Raw genomic sequence first — 20,400 nt, forward strand, 5'->3', positions numbered from 1 at the left:
GTTAACTCTGAGTCATTGTTTATTACCAAAAACTTAATAATGTACTCACCTGATTTCTTCGCCATCAATTTTTAATTTTAGTGGTTCCTTAATCTTTTTATTTTTATCCTTAAACTGAGCTTTGTGGAGCACCACAAATTACATTTTCTTTGGGCTCGATACAGTATTATTAATTCCTTTACCACTTGATTTCTGTTTGTTAGATAATTTGTAATGCTGAAGTTTAGATATCATAATTGAGTAGTTGACGGTATCAACTTATAAACTGATGCTTTTGATATTCTGCCATGCAGTAAACTTATTTTTATCAATTGCATCAGTTAGTTTGCCTACTAAATCTGATTTCTTTTTCAGTCGAGTGTTTTTTTTCCCGAAATCAAAACTGTTTCTTGTATAGTATGTTGTATTTTTTTATCAAAGGTAGTTAACCTTTTGTACATAATTTTTCTAATATTTGTTAATAAATATTTTCTAATAAATTCCCAAAAAACTTGACTTGACTTCAGTCAGTGGCTTTTTAGCATATGCATAAAATCCAGACGTGCGCAATGATACTAATCAAAAACATATATACTTAGGGAGAAAGGTTTATTCAACATCTGAATTGATGTTTGTGTAGACAAGTTGGTTCAAAATGGCGCTAACGTTGTTATAGAAAGATTGAGTCTCGATGTTTGCATTGCATATATACATCAGATTCTCATTCAGTTTCAAGCTGACTTTATTGCTTCTCATGTCCGGTTGAAGATCTTGACCGCCTGAAATGTTTTAGGAAATACGACGTCGGATTACGCTTAAATGGTGAATTATACGTAAGCTTACTGTAGGTAGGTAGGTAGGTAGGTAGGTAGGTAGGTAGGTAGGTAGGTAGGTAGGTAGGTAGGTAGGTAGGTAGGTAGGTAGGTAGGTAGGCAGGCAGGCAGGTAACCTACCAACCTACCTACCTACCTACCAACCTACCTAACTACCTACCTACCTACCTGCCTATCTACCTATCTACCTAACTACCTACCTACCTACCTGCCTGCCTGCCTGCCTACCTCCCAACCGAGACAGATGCTATGTTGTTCGTTTATTCTAGACTGTCACAAACTGTCTTAGTCACTGACCGGTCGTCTTACTAAAACCCAAAATGACCAACTCACTGACTGTTCGACTCGCTACAAATTCACCTTACTCTAAGCTTCTTGTAGGTAGGTTGGTAGGTAGGTAGGTAGGTAGCTAGGTAGGTAGGTGGGTAGTTAGGTTGGTAGCTACAATCAGGGACAAAAGTTGTTGACACACATAAAAATTACCAACCTTTATCCCTAGGTTTAAATTCTCCTTCTCCCCTAGTGAAAGGTAGCTTCCCCTTCCCCCCTTTTCAAAGTTGGAAACAAATAAACATGCAGGAAGCGTTTTGCAACATTGTTTGTGGGGGGGAGGGGGTGACTACAGATGAAAAAGGTGTTTTCATTCAAATACGTAATACCATGGTTAGTTCGAAAGCGTTAGTTTTGGTAAATTGTGTCAACACTTTTGTCCATGATTGTAGGTAGGTAGGTAGGTAGGTAGGTAGGTAGGTAGGTAGGTAGGTAGGTAGGTAGGTAGGTAGGTAGGTAGGTAGGTAGGTAGGTAGGTAGGTAGGTAGGTAGGTAGGTGGGCGGGTGGATAGGTAGGCAAGTTTACACATCTAGGTATCTCTCAATCAATCGGAACGGAATAAAATTTGTAGCTTATTCTACGTGGAGGCTTGTAAGTTAAATGAATTAATGTTCTGAGTCCATCCATCCTGATCCAAATTTAGAAGAATTTGGTGCATCCGAAGAAAAGGGAAGATGCGAAGAGAAGTGCCAACAGCCGTGCGTACAGAGAAGTGTTTTCGTCAAGAAGCTTAATTCATCTCAAGATATGAGCTAGAATTTTGCCATCTACAAACATTTTATTAACCTGTCCTTTTCTGAGAAGGAGGAGTATATAGAGTAAGTCATTATAAATTATTTTGAGTATTTCACGACAACTGAAGAGCAAATAAATTTTATTGAATGATTAGGGCGCATTCGTGTTTTGGAGAAAAGAAGAATCTGAAAATGAATTTCTACCTGTAATGGTAAACAACCAGTACGCACAATTTTGACGTTCTGTTATTATAGGGCGCGGTTTTCAACTGAGTATCGTAAAACCAAAACCAAAGTAATTACTCCAGATTAATCACAACAGACGAACACAGCACAATGAACACATCACGGCCCAGTTATTCAAAACCCGATAACGCTAATCCTGGGTTAACGTGAACTTTGATTCAAGTATATTTACTAATCCGTAAGGATTTCTCCAAAAGATTTTTGCCCCTCAGTTTTGCCTTGGACTTTTCTTTACCATCAGATTAAAATGAGCCTTTAAAACCGTCCTTAATGAGCGGGTTAAAAACCTCGATTAACTTTTAATCCGTGAATTAGCGTTAATCGGCTTTCGAACAACCCGGCCCAGGAGTTCCAAGCAAATGCATGTAGTCAGCGTCATGCGCAGAAAAAAGCGTGCTAGCAAGTCACGATTGGTTTGGGCTTAACTTCCCATTGGTTAAGAAAGTGGAGCGAGTTTTTCAACCGACCATAGAGCATAGTAAAGCAAACCAAAGCAAACGCGAATTGCTTTCGACATTTGATTAAAAACCGCTCTATCTGAAGGTTTGTTATTACCTGTAGAATTCATCTTGACCGCCTTGGAGTTTTACTTTGACCTGTTATGTGGCGTAGGCATAATCAGTTTACCGTAACAGCCTAAAACAAAGAAAGTACCAAAGGAACTGTTTTTGTACGCGTTTGTGGGGGGAGGAGACTGGGATTTGCTCAAGTCAGGTGACCTCATACGTCAGTTCTTTTTCATTCATTTGTGACCATGACTAGGCATAAAAAGGTGATTTTGGAACAAAATGGTGATATTGAGTGTAGGCAAGCGATGAAATTTAAAATAACGATGATCTTCTCTTCTTTACAGTCAAATCAAGTCAAGATTGAGGGCTTCTTTCCCAGGGCCTTAAAGAAAAGACTTTTCTTTAGTGTAACATGAGGTTGCAAACACATGCAAGCATTAGTCAGTCCAAATCAATTAAGTTTCAGAAGTACTGTCATATGTGTTTCATTTGCCTTGAGCCCTGAAGCATGCGCGCACACTTCCTTCTCCCGCCGAAGCATAAATTGATAAACAGAAGCTCAAATATGTTTGCCATGGTAACATCAAGCTCTACGAACAATGACAAATGATATTAAACTGTTCCATTTTACTGCAAACTTTGGTGGCCGATTGTATCACTGATGTTCCAAGTCAGGAGGGTAGAATCCGTCCCCGGCTCTCCATTCTGGATAAGATCAGAAAATAAGCTATGAAAGAAAAACTAAACTCCGCTTGCAAGCGACGAAAAGAAAAACTGAATGCGAATTACAAAATGAAAGATCAAACGTTTCAAGATGGCGGAGAGGTCATGTTTCACAGTGTTTACGCTTGCGTTGCTTTCCTACCTAACACTTGATTCAAGTCAAGAAAAACAACAATTTGCTTTCTTGAGTTTTCGATATCCACAAGTACTGACAGAGAAGCGGTACGTTCTCTTGAAATTGCACAAACCACTTCTAACACAAGTCACGTTTCAGAAAATACCCGGAAAAACAACCTTCGAAATTATGTTTCTAAGATATTTATCAGCAATTGATGCTATTTTCTTCATTGCATTTGCATCTGTTCATTATAATCAGTTGTCCTTTATTTTTCAGCTTTTTCAGTGCTGAAAAGGTCTAATTATGGGAGCAAGGATGACCTTCCTGTGACCCGGCGTCATGTGGTTTGAGTTTCGCTTGTTGGTTCTCGTACTTCGGTCACCTTCTCCTCAAAAACCAACATTTCCAAATTCCAATTCGATCTGGAGAGTGTCCCCAATTAGTCATCTGTGCTAAATACATTGAAACTTAATATAGTGATTTTTTTTTTCAAATAGGTGAACTGTAAATTCGAAATGCCAGTTTGAGTGGTCTTCGTTGGGGATGAATTGTACAAGGACAACATAGTGCCTCTGTCTTGAGACTACCTGTATGACAGTTTCTGTTGGAAACACTGTATTCTTAGAAACTTGTCGAAACTTGACGTTAAATTGGTACTTGTCGATTTGAAAAACGTCAATAATTGCAAGTTATCAGTTCCACGGGAAACTATCAGCCGTCCATCGACAGGACTGACAAATACTCTATTGTTTAGATCGGTCGTAAGTTTTAATTACTACAGTACAAAGTCACGAATTTTGAGACGAGCGCGCTTTGGTTGACAGTACTTTTAAATTGAAAACAAATTTGATCAGTGTACAGAGTAAGAAAATCACGCACATGTACAGCAAGTGATACTGAATATTACTGCAAACTCGAGCTTAAAAGTTAGGTCGTCTATTAAATCTTGACAGCTAGCCAGGATGCAGTCAAACCGACCTTTACTAGTGCGTGCCCTAAAAACTTTCGACTCCGCGTTAACTGAATTAATCCCACGGTGTGATAACTTCGACTCTTTCCTGTGACGCGGTTAATTGTTTTTTTGTTTTTTTTTTTTTTTTTTTTTTTTTTTTTTTTTTTTTTCAGTATTTGGCCGGCAGACTGGAATTTGGTTATGATTTGTATTTTTTTTTTTCGGCGTCGAAAATCGGCACTCTGGGCAGTGAAAAAAAAAAAACTCCTGCCTAGATGCTTATTGGTTTGGTGGTTTTTAAATAAACTAATATCGCAAAGCCCGTATAGCGAAGAATTTTAGATTCACAGGTGGGAATGAGATGCTACATAGAGGAGAGTCTTTTTTTGTTTCTGTTTGTATGTTTTTTCATCCCGGTGTTAACTTTTTAATGAAGACCAAAATGTAAATCAACCGCTTACAAAAGTAATGACAAAGAAGTTCGTCAAAAATCAAACTCACAAGTGATTTGATTTCTTGGCTGAACATGTTTCCTAGTTTAATTTAATTTCTGTTTTTAAATTTCATTTTGAGGACGATTCTATGTTGTAGCTGAGGGCTTTATTGTATTATTAATTAAAAGAAGCATATATGAATAATTAAACAACTTATTGAAAGCAGTTTTATTATATTTCCGTAATAATTTCGACAACAGAAAAAAAAAATAGAAAATTGGATGCCTTTCCGATGTTATCAGCCTGAAATCTTGCGTCACAAAATTGCTAAAATCTTTTTATTAGGAAACAACGTCTGTCTTTTCCAAGAAAATAAATTAAAGATTTTTCTAAGAAAGAAGACAAATATGAATAAATAAACACCATATAATTACACAGAAAGCTTTTTTTTATATTCCTGTAATAATTTCCATGACAATGAAATTAATGTAAATAAAACTTTTCTGATCTCATGTGATATCAGCATCGCAAAGTTATTCAAATTTTTTCATATACTGAATAAAAATAATGTGTAGAGAACAGTCTTTTTAAAAAGCGATTTTCAGATTTATCTCCAAGATGAAGTGAGAACGTTGCTTTGCATTTAACACTATGCCTTAACTTTTTTAAACGCGATTTTACGATTTATCTTCAAACTATGGAGTGAAATTATTTTCCAACGATGGACTCAAAACGGCAAAGTACCGAGTTACAAGGCGTGAGAAATGACACACCTCATTCAAACAATAAAGACGTGAGGAATGGCGAATCAAACAACAACTATGGCCAAGATTTTGAATCTTTCGCGCAGGATACGACACTGCACGGGGCCAGATTTTTGTTCACCGACAACGTCTTCAGGAGATTTTTCTGGGCCTTGGCCGTCATCGCTTCCTTGGCGTACTGTATATTTCAGGTTGTGGGAGCTATCAAAGCATTTTATGACTGGCCGTTCAGCACAAAAATTTCAAAGAATACCAGTTACCAAAACAACGAGCTTTTATTCCCTGCTGTAACCCTGTGCAATCTTAATTCTGTCAACACGAGGAGATATAAAGACGAGTTCAGGCGATATTACAATGAAGAGATGCTCGAGAGAAAAATTAAAGACCTTTCTATTTTGACAACAACAGCGACGGATGAATTTCTAAAACCAGAGTTCAAAGACCGCAATCGAGAGCTTTTCAAGCGTTTAAATAGGGCCAGCGACACACTTCGCACACAAGGAAATCTAAGCCATCAAATTGGGGAAATGCTTCTTCCAAGTAACTCGCGTTTTTACTCCTGCTCAATAAACGGAAAACCATGTACCGAGAAGAACTTCACCAGGCATATGAGCTCTACATACGGACAGTGCTACACGTTTAATTCTGCAGACAGCGATTATCCCCTGCTTCATGCCACACTGGCCGGTCAGAACAGTGGGCTGAAGCTGCACCTTAACATTGAGCGAAACAGTTACATTAAGTCAGCTGTCCGTCCATCGGTGGGACTTGCAATTATTGTTCATGATCAGAAAAGCTTTCCTTTCATGGGGGAATACGGCATGGCCATACAGCCAGGTGTTTTAACTCTTTGCGCTATTAAGAGAAAAAAGGTTTGTTCGTAAAACTAAGTTGTCGTTATGTTCCCTTTATTCAAGTTTTTTTCCCGGCCTTAACTCGTTAAATAACTTAAGGCTTGGCTAGTTTTCCTTCAAAGACCCCCAGCAGAGCTTTTAAGGACCTCCCATTCTCTGTTGACAAAATAATTTACACAGTCAAGATGATTTCATTTATGACATGCTTGACTTATTTGATTGAAAGATAGTCTTCTTCAAAAGTGTTTTATGCAACGAGGGACGTTTTTACTCACAACTTGTAAACATTTGGCCATGAAAATGTTCATTACGCAGTAGATCTCCCCCCTTAAAAAGCTCTACTGATGATTTTCACTGGACCCCGATAACCTGCAGGGGCATTGTTTTTTAGGGGTTGGTCATTGTTCTGTTGTTCGTTCGTTTGTCCTCTCGACCAACCATGTAAGACGTTGCAAACGGTGCAGGTTTCCCTCCGCAGTACGAGCACACCGTTGTACCCCATCATTAGATATTTTGAGTTACTCTTTCACGTGACCTATTTCCTCAATATTGGTCAGTGTTTGATCATTCATGATTAGAAAAAGACAGAATGATGATGATGCTCTTATTAAGAGTCAAAACACAAGGAACAAACAATATCAATATAAACTGTAGCTTCCCCATTTTCGATTAACGTTTTATAACGGCCACTGGAGGTCGTTTGCCTGTCAAGTCACTTAAATTTAGTATGGTTCCAGAGATGCTTTTGAGAACAGACTCAGTTTTGACTCTGAATGGATCACCTTGGGATAAATAAATAAAGGCCAGTGTATACATGTATGCAATATGGCAAATTTTATCAGATCAATATAAATGTCGATTTCCAAATGCATCCCGAGATCGGACAAATGCGTCCCCTTCAAATGAACTGAAATATGCCAATTATCAGCCAGGTCGATCGAGCTCTGATATAATTGACTCGGTAGCCACCATACCCGCACCGTATGTATTGAACATGATGATTGAACAACCTTAGGAAATACAATCTAGATTCAATCTAGATTATTCAGTACAGATTGAGACTAGATTGTAGCACAGCCCACATTATGCATTGTCAAGGTGCACTCGATATTCGTCGTCCGTACACAACAGAAATCCTGCGATACATGTTATTAATGTATATTTTCAGGCAAAATAAAGATCGTCTCCAGCTTTTCTGCAATAAAACTGTGCTTTGTTATCAATATGTTGAATAATAAAACAATTATCCTGCTCAATCTTGCGGAATATCCCCTGATTTTAACTAACTTGGCCTACGGCCTCGTCGACTAAGTATCAGGTGATATTGGTTGATATTTCGCGCGATTTCGCAGGATAAATGTTAATTAGCCGTAGTATAAGTACCCATAGTAGATGCAATGCACTCAGCGTTACAACTTTGACATGAAAATGTCTTTCTTGTAGATGATAAACTTGCCACAGCCGTATGAGACCAAGTGTGTTAGAGATCAATCCCTCAAGGACATGTTCAGCTTAAGCAATGCTTATGTCTACACCAAAAAAGCCTGCCTGATAAAATGCCGGAACGATTACACGATCGATCGTTGTGGCTGTATACCGCCTGAATATAAAGGTATGAAAATTCCCATTGTATTTACAGTAGCAGTTTTTCAACTGACTGTCGTAACAGCTCTGACCTGTCTCACTCACATTCGTCCTCAGTACGAAAAAAGAAATATTGAATAATCCATGCGTTATTTTTTTTAACTTATCTCTGTTCTCTACAGCTAATGCTCCGTTCTGTGCACCGAATGATACCATACTCTGCGTTCTCCCTTCATACGGTATGTCTACATCTTAGATAACCATGATCGACGCAACAAAGGAAACACGAATACTGATCATAAAGATTTCTTAAGTTTACCTTGTCAGTTATACTGAGTTGACGTCTTTTCTAAAATTGCACACATCCTTAGCTTTCGTATAACATTTCAAACACGAGGAAAAGTGTTTCATCGCGATTTCCAAACACCGAGAAATGGGTTTTGTTTAACCAACCTCGAGATAATTGGAAATCAGATGAGACACTCTTTCGAGTGTTTGATATAGCTTCTTAAACCATTAATAATCCTTGAGGAAATTCAAGTTTAACGTTTACCAGATTTTATAGGAATTTCATGACAAACCTCTGTCATTATAGTTCACGTGATTTCTTTTGTTTCCCTTCATGAATTATTTATGTATTTGTGAAGTAATGGGTCGCACCTCGAAAAAAATCTTTTTCGTAAATTTGTATAGCGCATAATTCTATGACAAAATGATCAAACGCTTCCACATTGATGGGAGGCGAGTGCTCTCACCACCTCGCCATGTCTGCTCTAGTCCACTTGGGATTTCATCCACTATTTTAATCACGTGACAGCGCATGACCTTTTGATTGTGTATGAAGTATTAAATAATATTTGCGCAGTAAAAACTAAATCTCCTGTTGCAGAAGAGTTTGGCACTTCTAAGCAGAAGCTGGCATGTGAGCAGAGCTGCCCTGAGCCATGTGAACATGTGGAGTACGAGACCGCTTTCTCTTACAGCGGGCTGCACACAGAAACGCTTGATGATTATCTTATGGAATTCCTCAACAATACTGCCAACACATCTGTGGATAGAACGATTTACGAGCCTCTGTTAAACATGACGCAATCTGAAAGAGAGAAATACATCGAGTAAGTGCTCTTCAATTCCGTTTGCTGTGCTAGAAATCCCCCCTCCCCCTTCCTTTTTTTCAGCCTAATACCCACCCCACCCCCTTGGTCGCACTTTCTACTCTCCCCAATCTTCCTCTGCTATTGAAATCCAAGATGGCGGCTATAACGCTCGCCCAAAATAATACGCCTACATTGATTACAGGCTAGTCAACCTCATTTATCTCTGCTAGTTGGGTATTTAACTAACAATTATCATATTCCTTTGTGACAATATTGAAAATAGAACTCGGATAAAACGTTCTGAAGCTTTCGCTGTTATCAAAATGGCTTCGTCGGCAGTATGAATAAATTTCTTTGTGGGATTTGCCACGTGACTCTTTGGATCACGTGACAAAATGTGATTTAAGACCACAGGGGGAACAATCGAAACTGATTTTGCTATTAATCATGATCTGTTATACTTATACATTTTTATGATAGCTTTTAACCGATTTATTAATTTGATCTTATTGCTGTTATGCGCATATGAAAATATTTCTATTGTATAGGCGCAATATAAGTTTTATATTTATTATTATTATTATTATTATTATTATTTATTATCTTCTTGAATACAGAAAGAACATTATTTCCTTGAATATCTACTTTGAAGATCTCAGTTACGAGGTCATCAGGCAAACACCTGTGTACAAAAGTTGGGCACTGATTGGTAAGTGTTGCCTGGTTGACTTTTTAATTTTTCGAAAAGAAAACTTAAAGAACTTTCCATATACACATAGTTTCTGCGTTCTCTATAGCTAAAAAGATTCAAACAGGACCAAAAAACTGAGATAAAATGCAAAAGTAGTTGAAATTGAACTGGCACATGTCATAAGAAAAGGCTAATAAGTTTCCGAAGCTCACCGAAGTCTTACGAAAATTAACGAACTAAACTTGCGAAGTTTACTAAACTTGCATATGATAGGTCAGCGATTGACTTCACCCGAAGACAAACAACACAGCGTCGGTCGATAACGGGATATAAAATAGCGATTCTGGATACAAACCAAATTGAACTAGAGAAGACTAATTAATTCCACTGGTCGTCTATCTATCCCTCAAGAGAATTAAGGCATGGGTCTCTAGTTATTTACTCAAAAAAGCAAGGGGGTGGTCAATCTTCTGAAGATTTAGCCGTAACGTCGTAAGACTTTGGCAGCTTAATATGCTTACAAATGTCAACATATTGACATACACAACTTATGTAAATTAGGTCACGTGACCTTTTACGGATGCAAAATTCAAGAAAACTTTTCAGCAAAAATGGCACCACTTTTTATTGCCTCCTGGGGGCTGCCTGTAGTTTTAAAACTTTACCACTGTTAGGCATTTCATTTCTGTGCCCGGGCCTTTTTAAATATTCCCTCAATTTTGAAAATAAACGGCTAATTTTACTTTGGAGGGACTGGGCACTAGTAAAAAATGTCGTTTATTTTCAAAATTAAAGAAATATTAAAAAAGCCCGAGCACAGAAATGAAGTGCCTAACAGTGGCAAAGTTTTAAAACTACCGGCAGCCTTCAGGAGGCAATAAAAAGTGGTGCCATTTTTGCTCAAATGTTTTCATAAATGTTTTGGCCGCAACAGGTCACGTGACCTAATTTGCATAAGTTGTGTACGTCAATATGTTGACATTTGTAAGCATATTATGTTGCCAAAGTCTTACGACGTTACGGCAAAATCTTCAGAAGATTGACCACCCCCTTGCTTTCTTGAGTAAGTAATTGGAGACCCATGCCTTAATTTTCTTGAGCCGTTGCATCAGCCTTGCAGTTTTGGTGACTGAGTACATATTACTGGCTTCCTGACGAAAAAAATTTCCCAAGATATGACCGCTGAGACCATAAAACATCTTATCAAGGGAGTTAAAAAATTGTTATTAATGTGTTATAAATTGCCCTCAGCTGAACTGAACCTTTTCTTAGCAGCACGAGGTTGTGGTGCTCGGTTTATTCTTTCAGATAATCCGACAACCAAAATCTCACAGTCATGAGTTTTTTTAACGATCTGACTTTAACTTCACACCGAACATAACATAACGTAACGTGACATCACGTAGCGTAACGTAACGTAACGTAACGTACCGTAGCGTAGCGTAGCGTAGCGTAGCGTAACATAACATAACATAACATAACATAACATAACGTAACGTAACGTAACATAACATAACATAACATAATTAACGTAACGTAACGTAACGTAAGATAACCGCACTGACCCTGAGCAGGGCACTCGATTTAGTAATGAGTTTTGTCATTTTTTTTAGGAAACCTAGGTGGCACCTTTGGTCTCTTCTTGGGAATGAGTTTGCTGACTATTCTTGAATTCATCGACTTCATCTTTCGAAGAATTTTCCATTTCTTAATCGGTCAAGCGACCGGGCGAAGAAGAACAGGAACCATTCACGCGGAGAAATGAATGAGGCTATTGCTCTTTTCGGAGCAGAATATCCGTAAAAAGTAGTGAACTAAATAATAGTGTAGTTTATGTTATCAGCTCTTAGTAAAATTTTGGGGCTTTTTCGGCTGCGGTTACTCCTTCTTCCGAACAAATGATTAACTCCATCGCGAATGAACACTTCAGTAGAGGCGTAGACGGAGAATAGAAACTACATCAGTCGGTTGTCCTGAAGAATGCGCGATCCGAGTACAATGTTGAAGAGTATTGAAGGATTCTCACTGCTTTATTGCCTAGTTTTGAATATGTTTAATGCGTATAACTTTATCTTATGCAAGGACGCGTGCTGATATTTCAAATGGATAAGGGGGAGGGGGGTTAGTTTCGAAACAAACTGTGTTGTTGCGTCGGTGGGGAGAGAAAAATCAGTAATGTTTGGTTCTATCAACACTGAGAGCCGCGGATAAGGTAATTTGGCAACCGTAAAAAAAATTCGAGTTCTGACGTTTCGAGCGTTAGCCCTTCGTCGATCGAATCAAGGAATTGTGGGTTGTATACAGTTTGATAATGAGTAGCTACAGTGGACCTACGCTATTGGTGGGAACATGGTCACGTGGAAAATATGAAAAATTAGTCCAATGAAAAGCGTTCGTTGATTCCGTGGATTTACTCGAATATGTTTAAGGTGGCTAAATCACCTTATCAACTCTTTTGATAAAACCAAACATTTGTTTTTTCAGAAGGCAGGGGCTTTAATGAGAGAGGGTTGACGATTGGTTTGAGCTGAGAATGACCAGAAAACTCAAGTTGTTATCGAATCGGGTAAATATGTAATATAATATTGAAAAAAAAACACCTTGATAGATATGGTAAACAATAATATTTGAACCCGGAAACAGTGTAGCGAAGTACGAAAATCAAGTTTTCACGTGCACGTGACAAAATACTCCACGATTCGTCAATTAAAGGCTGGTTTCCATATGATCGCGGATCGCAGATCGCAATAAGGTCTGCGATCGTCTGCGATCATATGGAAACTACTTCTGCGATCGTCTGCGATCGCAGACGATCGCAGAAGATAGAACCATGTGCTATCTAAAGGCTGGTTTCCATATGACCGCAGACGATCGCAGACCTTATTGCGATCTGCGATCCGCGATCATATGGAAACCAGCCTTGAGTCGGAAAGTTCTGCGTAAAATTCGCTTTGTCACCCTGCTTTTTGCATTGAAATTTGTATTGGCACCAAAAACAGGAAATGGTGTTGACTTGTTGCGTTACACTGCTGAGCTGCTCTAAAAATAATTTTGTATATTTTGAAACAACACGCACTAAAAAATATCCTCATTTCCATACCTGCATGCATTCTTCATTACGGCGGGTTTCAATTGAGTGTCGTTAAACCACAACCAAAGTAATTACTCTGACCAATCACAGCAGAAGCAAACAGCGCAATGAACCAATCAGAATTCGAGGCAAATGCATGTAACCGGCGCCAAGCGCGGGAAAACGCGTGCGAGCAAGTCACGATTGGTTTTGCTTCTCATTGGTTGAGAAAGTGGCGCGAGATTTGCTAACCAATCACAGAGAAAAACAAGAGAGTAAAGCAGAACCAAATCAAACGCGAATTACTTTCGCACTACAACAGAAATTAAATATATGTACTTTACATACCTTTGTGGTTTTATGTCTTTTTCTGAAGATTGCTTTTGAGAGTACCGAGACGGCGAGACACGTTCTCTTAATACACGTACAGAATGTTTTGGTTTCTTTAAAAATTGTTCTTACTGAAGAATGATTAGAATGATAGAATGTTGGACACTGATGCACTCAGTTGTTTACCAACGTCAGAACAACTTTAAACTGAAACATGACAATAAAAGCTGGTATATTAAAGCTCTTGTGTATTTCAATATTCAATCTCATAAGTTTTCTGTCTGAAACCCTTGAGATTCCACTTAAGTCATATTCAGCACTCTTCTCAATTTGATTTTCATGCCGTCGGTCATATGACTTTACAACTGCAATGGTAAACTTTAAACCGAAATTTGTCTGCATAATTCGCTTCTCATCGTCTTCAATTCCTGTATTATTTCGGCGCTCATGGCGGAGTCATTGCATGTCCTTGGTGTTATTTCTTCCTTTCGGTTGCTTGCTTTCTCGTTTTTCCTGAAGCTGAGTTAAGTTCGAGCACTGAAGAAATACGTCTCCTGTGGACGGAACTCAACAAAACACGTCCTCGTGATCACTCAATCGCGTCCAGTCTCTTCCCTCCCCTCCCCCACTTCCCAAAAAAATCTTTGAACAGGCACTGGCAATATGAAAGTTGCATCAGGATTAATATCATTCAGTCCACTTACATATTATAGGTGTTATGAACATAAATTACTATAAAAAGAACAGCTTTTTCAACAATTGCGATTACGTCAGATCCAAAGTGGGTAATCAATATTGGCCTACAAGTTGAAATATCACAGGCGACTTTTTAACTCTCTGGGCTATACTATTTCTTAATATGCCGTTTGTCGGTTAAAATCCTCGGCGACTAAAAACAAAACAAAAAAAATGCCAACTTGTCACATTAGTATTTCGAATGTGACGGGGTAGGACAGTCCAGTAGTTTTCCAGTGGTCCTGAGTTTAGTTTGATGTTGAATAAGGCCTCGTACAAGAATGGTTTTGTTGTTGTTGTTGTTGTTATAAGATAAGCTTTCAATTTTAAATATTAATTACGTCTCAGCTCTGACAAGGTCGCATACGTTAAAGGCTTATTTATACCTACCAGTTTGGCCCAATTTTGTTTTACTCTCTTGTTTTTCTCTGTGATCGGTTAGCAAATCTCGCGCCACTTTCTCAATCAATGAGAAGCAAAACCAATCGTGACTTACTCGTACTCCTTTTTCCCGAGCTTGGCGCCAGTTACATGTATTTGCTTCGAATTCTGATTGGTTCATTGCGCTGTTTGCTTCTGCTGTGATTGGTCAGAGTAATTACTTTGGTTGTGGTTTAATGACTTTAAACTGGAACCCGCTCTGATGAGGAATGTATGAATGGAAATGAGGGTTTCTTTTCTTGCATGCTGTTTCATAATATACAAAATTATTTTAAAAGCAGCTCAGCGACCCGATATTAAAAAAAAAAAAAATGTGACACTGCTTAAGGTTTTTCTTTATCAGGCCGACACTGTAACATGTAAACTGGCCCATGCCACTAAACCTAGTAGCCTTAAATACAACATAAGCTCAGCCTTAGATGGAAATTCTGCCCTCCGATCCTGATCGATATGACTAATAGCTTTCCTTAACTCTAAATCAACGATAATATTTACGAGACGCTGGTAACAAATATCAGCATTTCAATAACAAGCACTATCGATTGACAAGCTGATTATCCGTCAATTGTAAAAACTCGCAGGTAATATTTAACCAACAAGCTTATTCCTGCTGAATGCCGCCGATACGTGGCCATCGAACGAATTTATATTTTTGAGCGTGGTCCAATTTGCAGGAATATTGAAGCCCTTGAACATTTGCCAAGGATCGTACATTATTTGAAAATAACTAAACTCAATGAATGGCGAAGAGAGGGCGTGGGCAATATATTACTGCAGAGTTTTTTTTAACCTTCACTTGTGTCTTAGTTTAAAATAAATCAATGAAACAAAAATCTAAAATAGCTCTTCCGCTTTACGTCAGTTGAAACTAAAAGCGATTCCTTTGATATCAGGCTAGTTTATTTTGTTACGACGCTGTGTGATTGAAAACTCTTCGATCCGTTGTTTGAAGCTATCATAACTCCTCATAGGAATTGTTTGGCCAAGCAAGGTAAGTGTTCCCCACGGCATATCTCCCTTAAGTTTAGTTTTTTTTCTGAGTCTACTCGTTTTCATGATGTGTTCACGGCTCTTAGAAATATAAACCGCAAATTAAAGTTACGCCAGCGTGTCCATTTTGATTGTTATAGAACAAAAAGAAACTCATTCTATTATGAAAATTTGGAATTGATATGGTAATCTAACTCATCTTGGTGCTAGAACAAATTTACTTAGGCTCTCCAAAGCCGATAGAAAGCAAGAAATCAGAGACTGGTGCCACATTTGTTGGTGAAAACTGTGTCAAATTATCGGTAGAACTTCAGTTGAGAGCTAGCATTGTAAAAGGAAGACCAAACCAGATATAATTTTGGGGCCAAAAAAGTAACGTTCTACAAAGTTTTAATCTTTTTCCTCCTCAGCTTTTCATTTTCGAGTCCAAAACATACCTCGGAAGCACACACAAACTTTCTACAAAAGTGGACCATTGTATTAAGGTTCGTTCCATCCGCGGTGACGCAATCGTGGAAGTCTTTAAACTTTTCTTAACCAATACTAAAATATGCTAAAATGCTAACATAGCCTCTTTAGTACACGTATGATAATGTGCAACTATCGGTTTTCTGGAGTATAAATGCGCGCACAACCTGCCCCATTTTTTCTTCTTTGTGATAGAAATACTTTGAAAATAAGTTGTCCTTTATTGAACTGATGATCATTGAAATTCATATCCAATGGCCGCGACTAAATTTTTGAGCCATTTTTAGAATACATATTAAACTTTATATTAGTCTGAAACAAATTAATTTTATTCAACCGGCATGCCAAAAGAAATGGACTCCCCATGGCCTCCCACACAATTATTGGGTCAGCTGTAACCTCTTAGAAGCCGTACGGGGGGACTCCAGGCACCTTGGTCATTTCCTCTTCTACGAGTGATCCCGCATATACTGCTAGGATAAGTCCCCTTTCCCACTAGGAAGGCAACTTGTGTGGTGATTTATATTGCTTCAATGATAGGCTATTCAGCTGTTCACAATGCAAAGTAGACCCTATATAAGGGGGGAATACACTAGTGAATTCTAAGTAGACCCTATATAAGGGGGGAATACACTAGTGAATCCTAAGTTCATGTCGCTCTTAGCCCTCTTCTCCTTAATATCGTCTGACGATTTCACGCAATCCAAAAATCCCGTCAAGTGTTTGTAACATACGGTTGCAGAAACATCTCAGATATTTTCGGTGATTTTTAGAGTGTTTACTGAAAAGAAGGAGTGGAGGCGCGGTGGTGTAGTGGTTAGCGCGTCAGACTTTCGATCGGACGGTCGGAGGATCTGAGGGTCGTTGGTTCGAGGCCAGGTTGGTCTCTTCGTTGCTGTGTTGTTTCCTTAGACAAGAAACTTTGCTCCACATTGTCTCTCTTCACCCAGGTGTATAAATGGGTATCGGCGACATACTGCTGGGGGTAACCCTGCGATGGACTAGCATCCCATCCAGGGGGGAGTAGCAATACTCCTAGTTGCTTCATGCTACAGAAACCAGGCTAAGCTCTGTGGGCCACCTAGGCTATTGTGCGACTTTACCTTTTACCTTTACCACTGAAAAGAAGGAAGGCCGTGGTGAATCGTAATTTTAAGGGAAATTGAGAAAAATGAAGACACCAAACAGTCCACTACCAAACTTTGTCTGCCCCTACATTGTTAGGGGACTGCCTGGGTGTGTGCACGTGTCACTCCTCACTTGATAAACTTTCAGGTATATTGCATTAGGTGCACCGCTTGTAATGGTTTAATTGCCTGGGTTTAATTGATGTCATTATTACATTTTATAGTGATTTCATTTTATCCAACAGAAAAGTTGTGCTTATACTCTTTGGCGTTATCTGACACGACGGATAAATGGAGGTAAACTTTATACTTAAACGGGTTTTTACATTTTTGTTAACTGAGCTTCCGGGACATCGATCTCTAAAACTGGACATGTAATCAAAACCAGTAGTTGCTAATATTGGATGGCAATTATGATTAGTGCCACCATAAATTACAGGCGAATTGTTTGAGGTGAGGGCTGTGCGAGATCATGGCCACTATATAATCAGCAACTGTTCCACGAGCTCGCGTTTCGTATGAGATGATCATATTCAACAACCACGGGTGGAATAATTGTTTCATTACAATCAACCAAGATCTTGCTGATTTCATTTTTCAATGAACTGACCTGCATGCATGACGGACAATTTAATGGCGGATGGCTAATATAATTCCACGGCCACTAAGCCAATCAAAACCCCAAAAATGCATTATCCAATACTATCCAAGTCAGTTTTCAGTAATCAACAAGTTGTTCGGTTTTTCTGTGGCAATATATTTTCTTTGGTGACGTCTCGATTTTTCTTTTAACAAGAGTGTAAGACTGCTATGCTAGTATCCCTTAATCGATAGTAGCGCGTAAACTTTTCAGAGCCGTTGACCAGCAGGAAACAACTGAGCTTCGTTTTTTACTTTTTGGTTCAGCGGTTGAGTATGGTAAAATTTCTAAAACTTTGTTTTCAACATTTCAGCGCATGTGCAAGACATCACTTGTAACCTTGGTCTTTTTGATAGCGTGCATTATTATAGTGTACAGCTACGACCCGGTAGAATATGAAGACTATGAAGGCCAAGAGATGAACAGAGATCCTATAAATGTTGGTGAGGCTTGGAAACGAAGTAGAGGGTTTCTTCATCGAAGAAACAGTAGAAGAACAAGAAGATTGTTTCGAAGAAACAGTAGAAGAACAAGAAGATTGAGAAATAGATATCCCTGGAAACCAACTTCAGTACCTCCAACAACGATTTTAGCAAAGAAAACAACTTCTCCTCCGAGGCGAGGTCCAGAAATTTGCCAAAATCACAGAAAGGTTTCCCGAATTCAAGACGAACCCGGACCTGTAGTGTGCCTGCGTAGGACGTCCCAAGAACTTCTCAAACAACTTGAGTCCATTGGTGGATTTCTTAAGAAATACGTGGCTGTTAACCAGTCAGAGGCTTGCGGTTTTGAGGATCTGACATTTTTTTCAAACGGAGAAACAAAGCCACCAAGGACTACGACAACGCCCGAGGTTACCACGAAGACTACAACTCCAATGTCCGGAAGCAACCGTCACGACGACGAAGAGACATCAACGTTAAACTTGCTGCGTCGTAAAAGGAGCATTCCCACGTCACCGGGCACGTTTATCCGTGGGTGTCAGGGGCGAGGTACGATAGTAGACGACACTGACCTGCATCGTCTCTGCACAGAGTGCTCTGCGACCACGCGTCTCAGCGATGACAGATTTCCGAGCTACATAAATGAAGTGATTTGTCAGGATAAGGATCACCACTGTGCAGCAAAGATGGGCATGTGCTTCCAACGGACTCTAGAGCTTTCCTTCTTACGATTTGAAGGCAAGTTTGAGAAAGACCACCAGCTTAGTAACATAGCTGGTAAGGATGTGTACAGGGAAGTGTGGGAACCGTACACTCAGGAGATCAGGTCATGCTGTGAGTGTGAAATGTTCCCTTCTATTTATCACATGATCGCTTCGAGGGATGATGATGGCGATGGGGATGGCAGTGACAGCGATGAAGAAGAAGATAAAGAAAGCTGACCATTACACACCCTCCTCCACAAGCCTGAAACAAAAACAAAAAAATAAAATCGTTACCAGTGCTTCAAAAATGGCCAGTTTTCGGATCGAGCAAAGATAGAGACGTGGTTAGACTCGCTGATTTCTAATGACAGAGTTTAGAACCAAAGCCATTTCTGGCCGATCACTACGCAAACAGCCCAATAAGCCAAACAGAAGGCTTTCAGTCAAAAATTGCACTGTACCATTATTTTCTCTTGTCTGTACATGGACGGATTGTTTATAATACTTCAATTAATATATCAAACACAAGAAAGAGTGTTTCTTCCGATTTCCAAACACCGACAAGGGGGTTAAAAAAAACGAGGCGTTGCCGATTTTTTTTTAAACCAACTTTTTGGTGTTTGAAATTTGGATGTAAAATTCTTTCTAGTGTTTGATATAGCTTCTCAAATCATTAATAATTATTGAAGAAATTCAAAGCAAAAGTTCACCAAATTTATGATAATTTAGATTTCCTTTGTTATCTCTCTATGAATTATTAATGCTTCTGATGATATGTGCTTTTATCACTGATAAAGTTTTCATTTAATTCATTTAATAAGTAGTCATAGATTTTTATACATATATAGTTTTATTTGTGAGTCACTTTTAAATGAGCCTTTAATAGATTTACTTGATAAAGTATTGATTTCTACTCGGTACTGTCGTAAACGCGACAAACAGCGGTTGGTTTTGTCTTTTTGTCTTTAACTTTTAGTTCATTAATTAAAATGTTGAAAAATAACTTTTTGTGGACCTACCTCAATCAGTTTACAGACTGGAACGCTTTCGAATAAGAGCTATAAAACGGTCTGTAAGCTACTCTTCATTTAGTTGTAATTTATCCTAGGTAATTAACATAGAAAATACTTCCTCTGCCAAATTATCGCTAAGAATATTCCTATTCGCCTCGCATAAAATTAAGACTTGTTTCAACATTTTCCCATTAATCAAAGACTAATTAAACAGCAAATATCGTCATTTTACTTTCCGCGGCGGATACGGACCGCAGGTAAGCAGTGGCCCCGACGCTCTCGAACTGTCGACTTTGCTTCTGTTGGCGAAACAAAATTTCTCAGCCCCTCGGGCCCGAACAACCAGTAACTGAAGAAAAACTATCTGTCCTGCTTATCGAAAGCAACTCTCGTAAGCTTGTAATGGTTTTGATTGTGTAGCAGCTGCTGTTTTTAGGGTTGGAGGTATTGTCCTGTTGTTTGTTAACGTTCCATTGTTTTCTATAAGAGTTGCCAGCCAATCACGTGGGACCTTATGAAAGCTTCTACATCGTCAATCAAATATTTCCATATTTTTATTTTATTTGCGCGAAGGAAGTAGCTTTTCGTTT

At 38.8% G+C, this 20,400-nt stretch overlaps 2 protein-coding genes across 3 annotated transcripts; both read left to right on the forward strand.

Moving 5' to 3' along the window:
• The first annotated feature begins 5,459 nt into the window (after positions 1–5,459).
• LOC146457165 (acid-sensing ion channel 2-like) lies at positions 5,460–12,641 on the forward strand. The gene is made up of 6 exons (XM_085092209.1): positions 5,460–6,495; positions 7,921–8,089; positions 8,244–8,300; positions 8,951–9,176; positions 9,776–9,867; positions 11,463–12,641. Exons 1-6 carry the CDS (start codon positions 5,581–5,583, stop codon positions 11,612–11,614), a joined length of 1,611 nt encoding a protein of 536 aa, XP_084948335.1. The 5' UTR covers positions 5,460–5,580; the 3' UTR covers positions 11,615–12,641.
• Positions 12,642–14,644: 2,003 nt separating this feature from the next.
• On the forward strand, positions 14,645–19,730 carry LOC146457166 (uncharacterized). Of its 2 annotated transcripts, none has more exons than XM_085092227.1 (3): positions 14,645–15,416; positions 17,235–17,307; positions 17,964–19,730. In XM_085092227.1, exons 2-3 carry the CDS (start codon positions 17,302–17,304, stop codon positions 19,032–19,034), a joined length of 1,077 nt encoding a protein of 358 aa, XP_084948353.1. In that variant the 5' UTR covers positions 14,645–15,416; positions 17,235–17,301; the 3' UTR covers positions 19,035–19,730. The 2 variants fall into 2 exon arrangements, with proteins under 2 accessions (XP_084948353.1, XP_084948352.1); XM_085092226.1 differs by having other exon boundaries at positions 17,256–17,307.
• Positions 19,731–20,400: the final 670 nt, after the last annotated feature.

Source organism: Pavona decussata, unplaced genomic scaffold, assembly GCF_977016875.1.
Source record: "Pavona decussata unplaced genomic scaffold, jaPavDecu1.1 SCAFFOLD_245, whole genome shotgun sequence".
NCBI classification, from domain to species: Eukaryota; Metazoa; Cnidaria; class Anthozoa; order Scleractinia; family Agariciidae; genus Pavona; species Pavona decussata.

Excerpts from the sequence above, each read along its gene's own strand:
- LOC146457165 (XM_085092209.1), top strand. The coding sequence starts at position 5,581 with ATGGACTCAAAACGGCAAAGTACCGAGTTACAAGGCGTGAGAAATGAC. Across the intron at positions 6,496-7,920 it reads GCGCTATTAAGAGAAAAAAG|ATGATAAACTTGCCACAGCC; the intron begins GTTTGTTCGTAA and ends TCTTTCTTGTAG. Across the intron at positions 8,301-8,950 it reads CTGCGTTCTCCCTTCATACG|AAGAGTTTGGCACTTCTAAG; the intron begins GTATGTCTACAT and ends CTCCTGTTGCAG.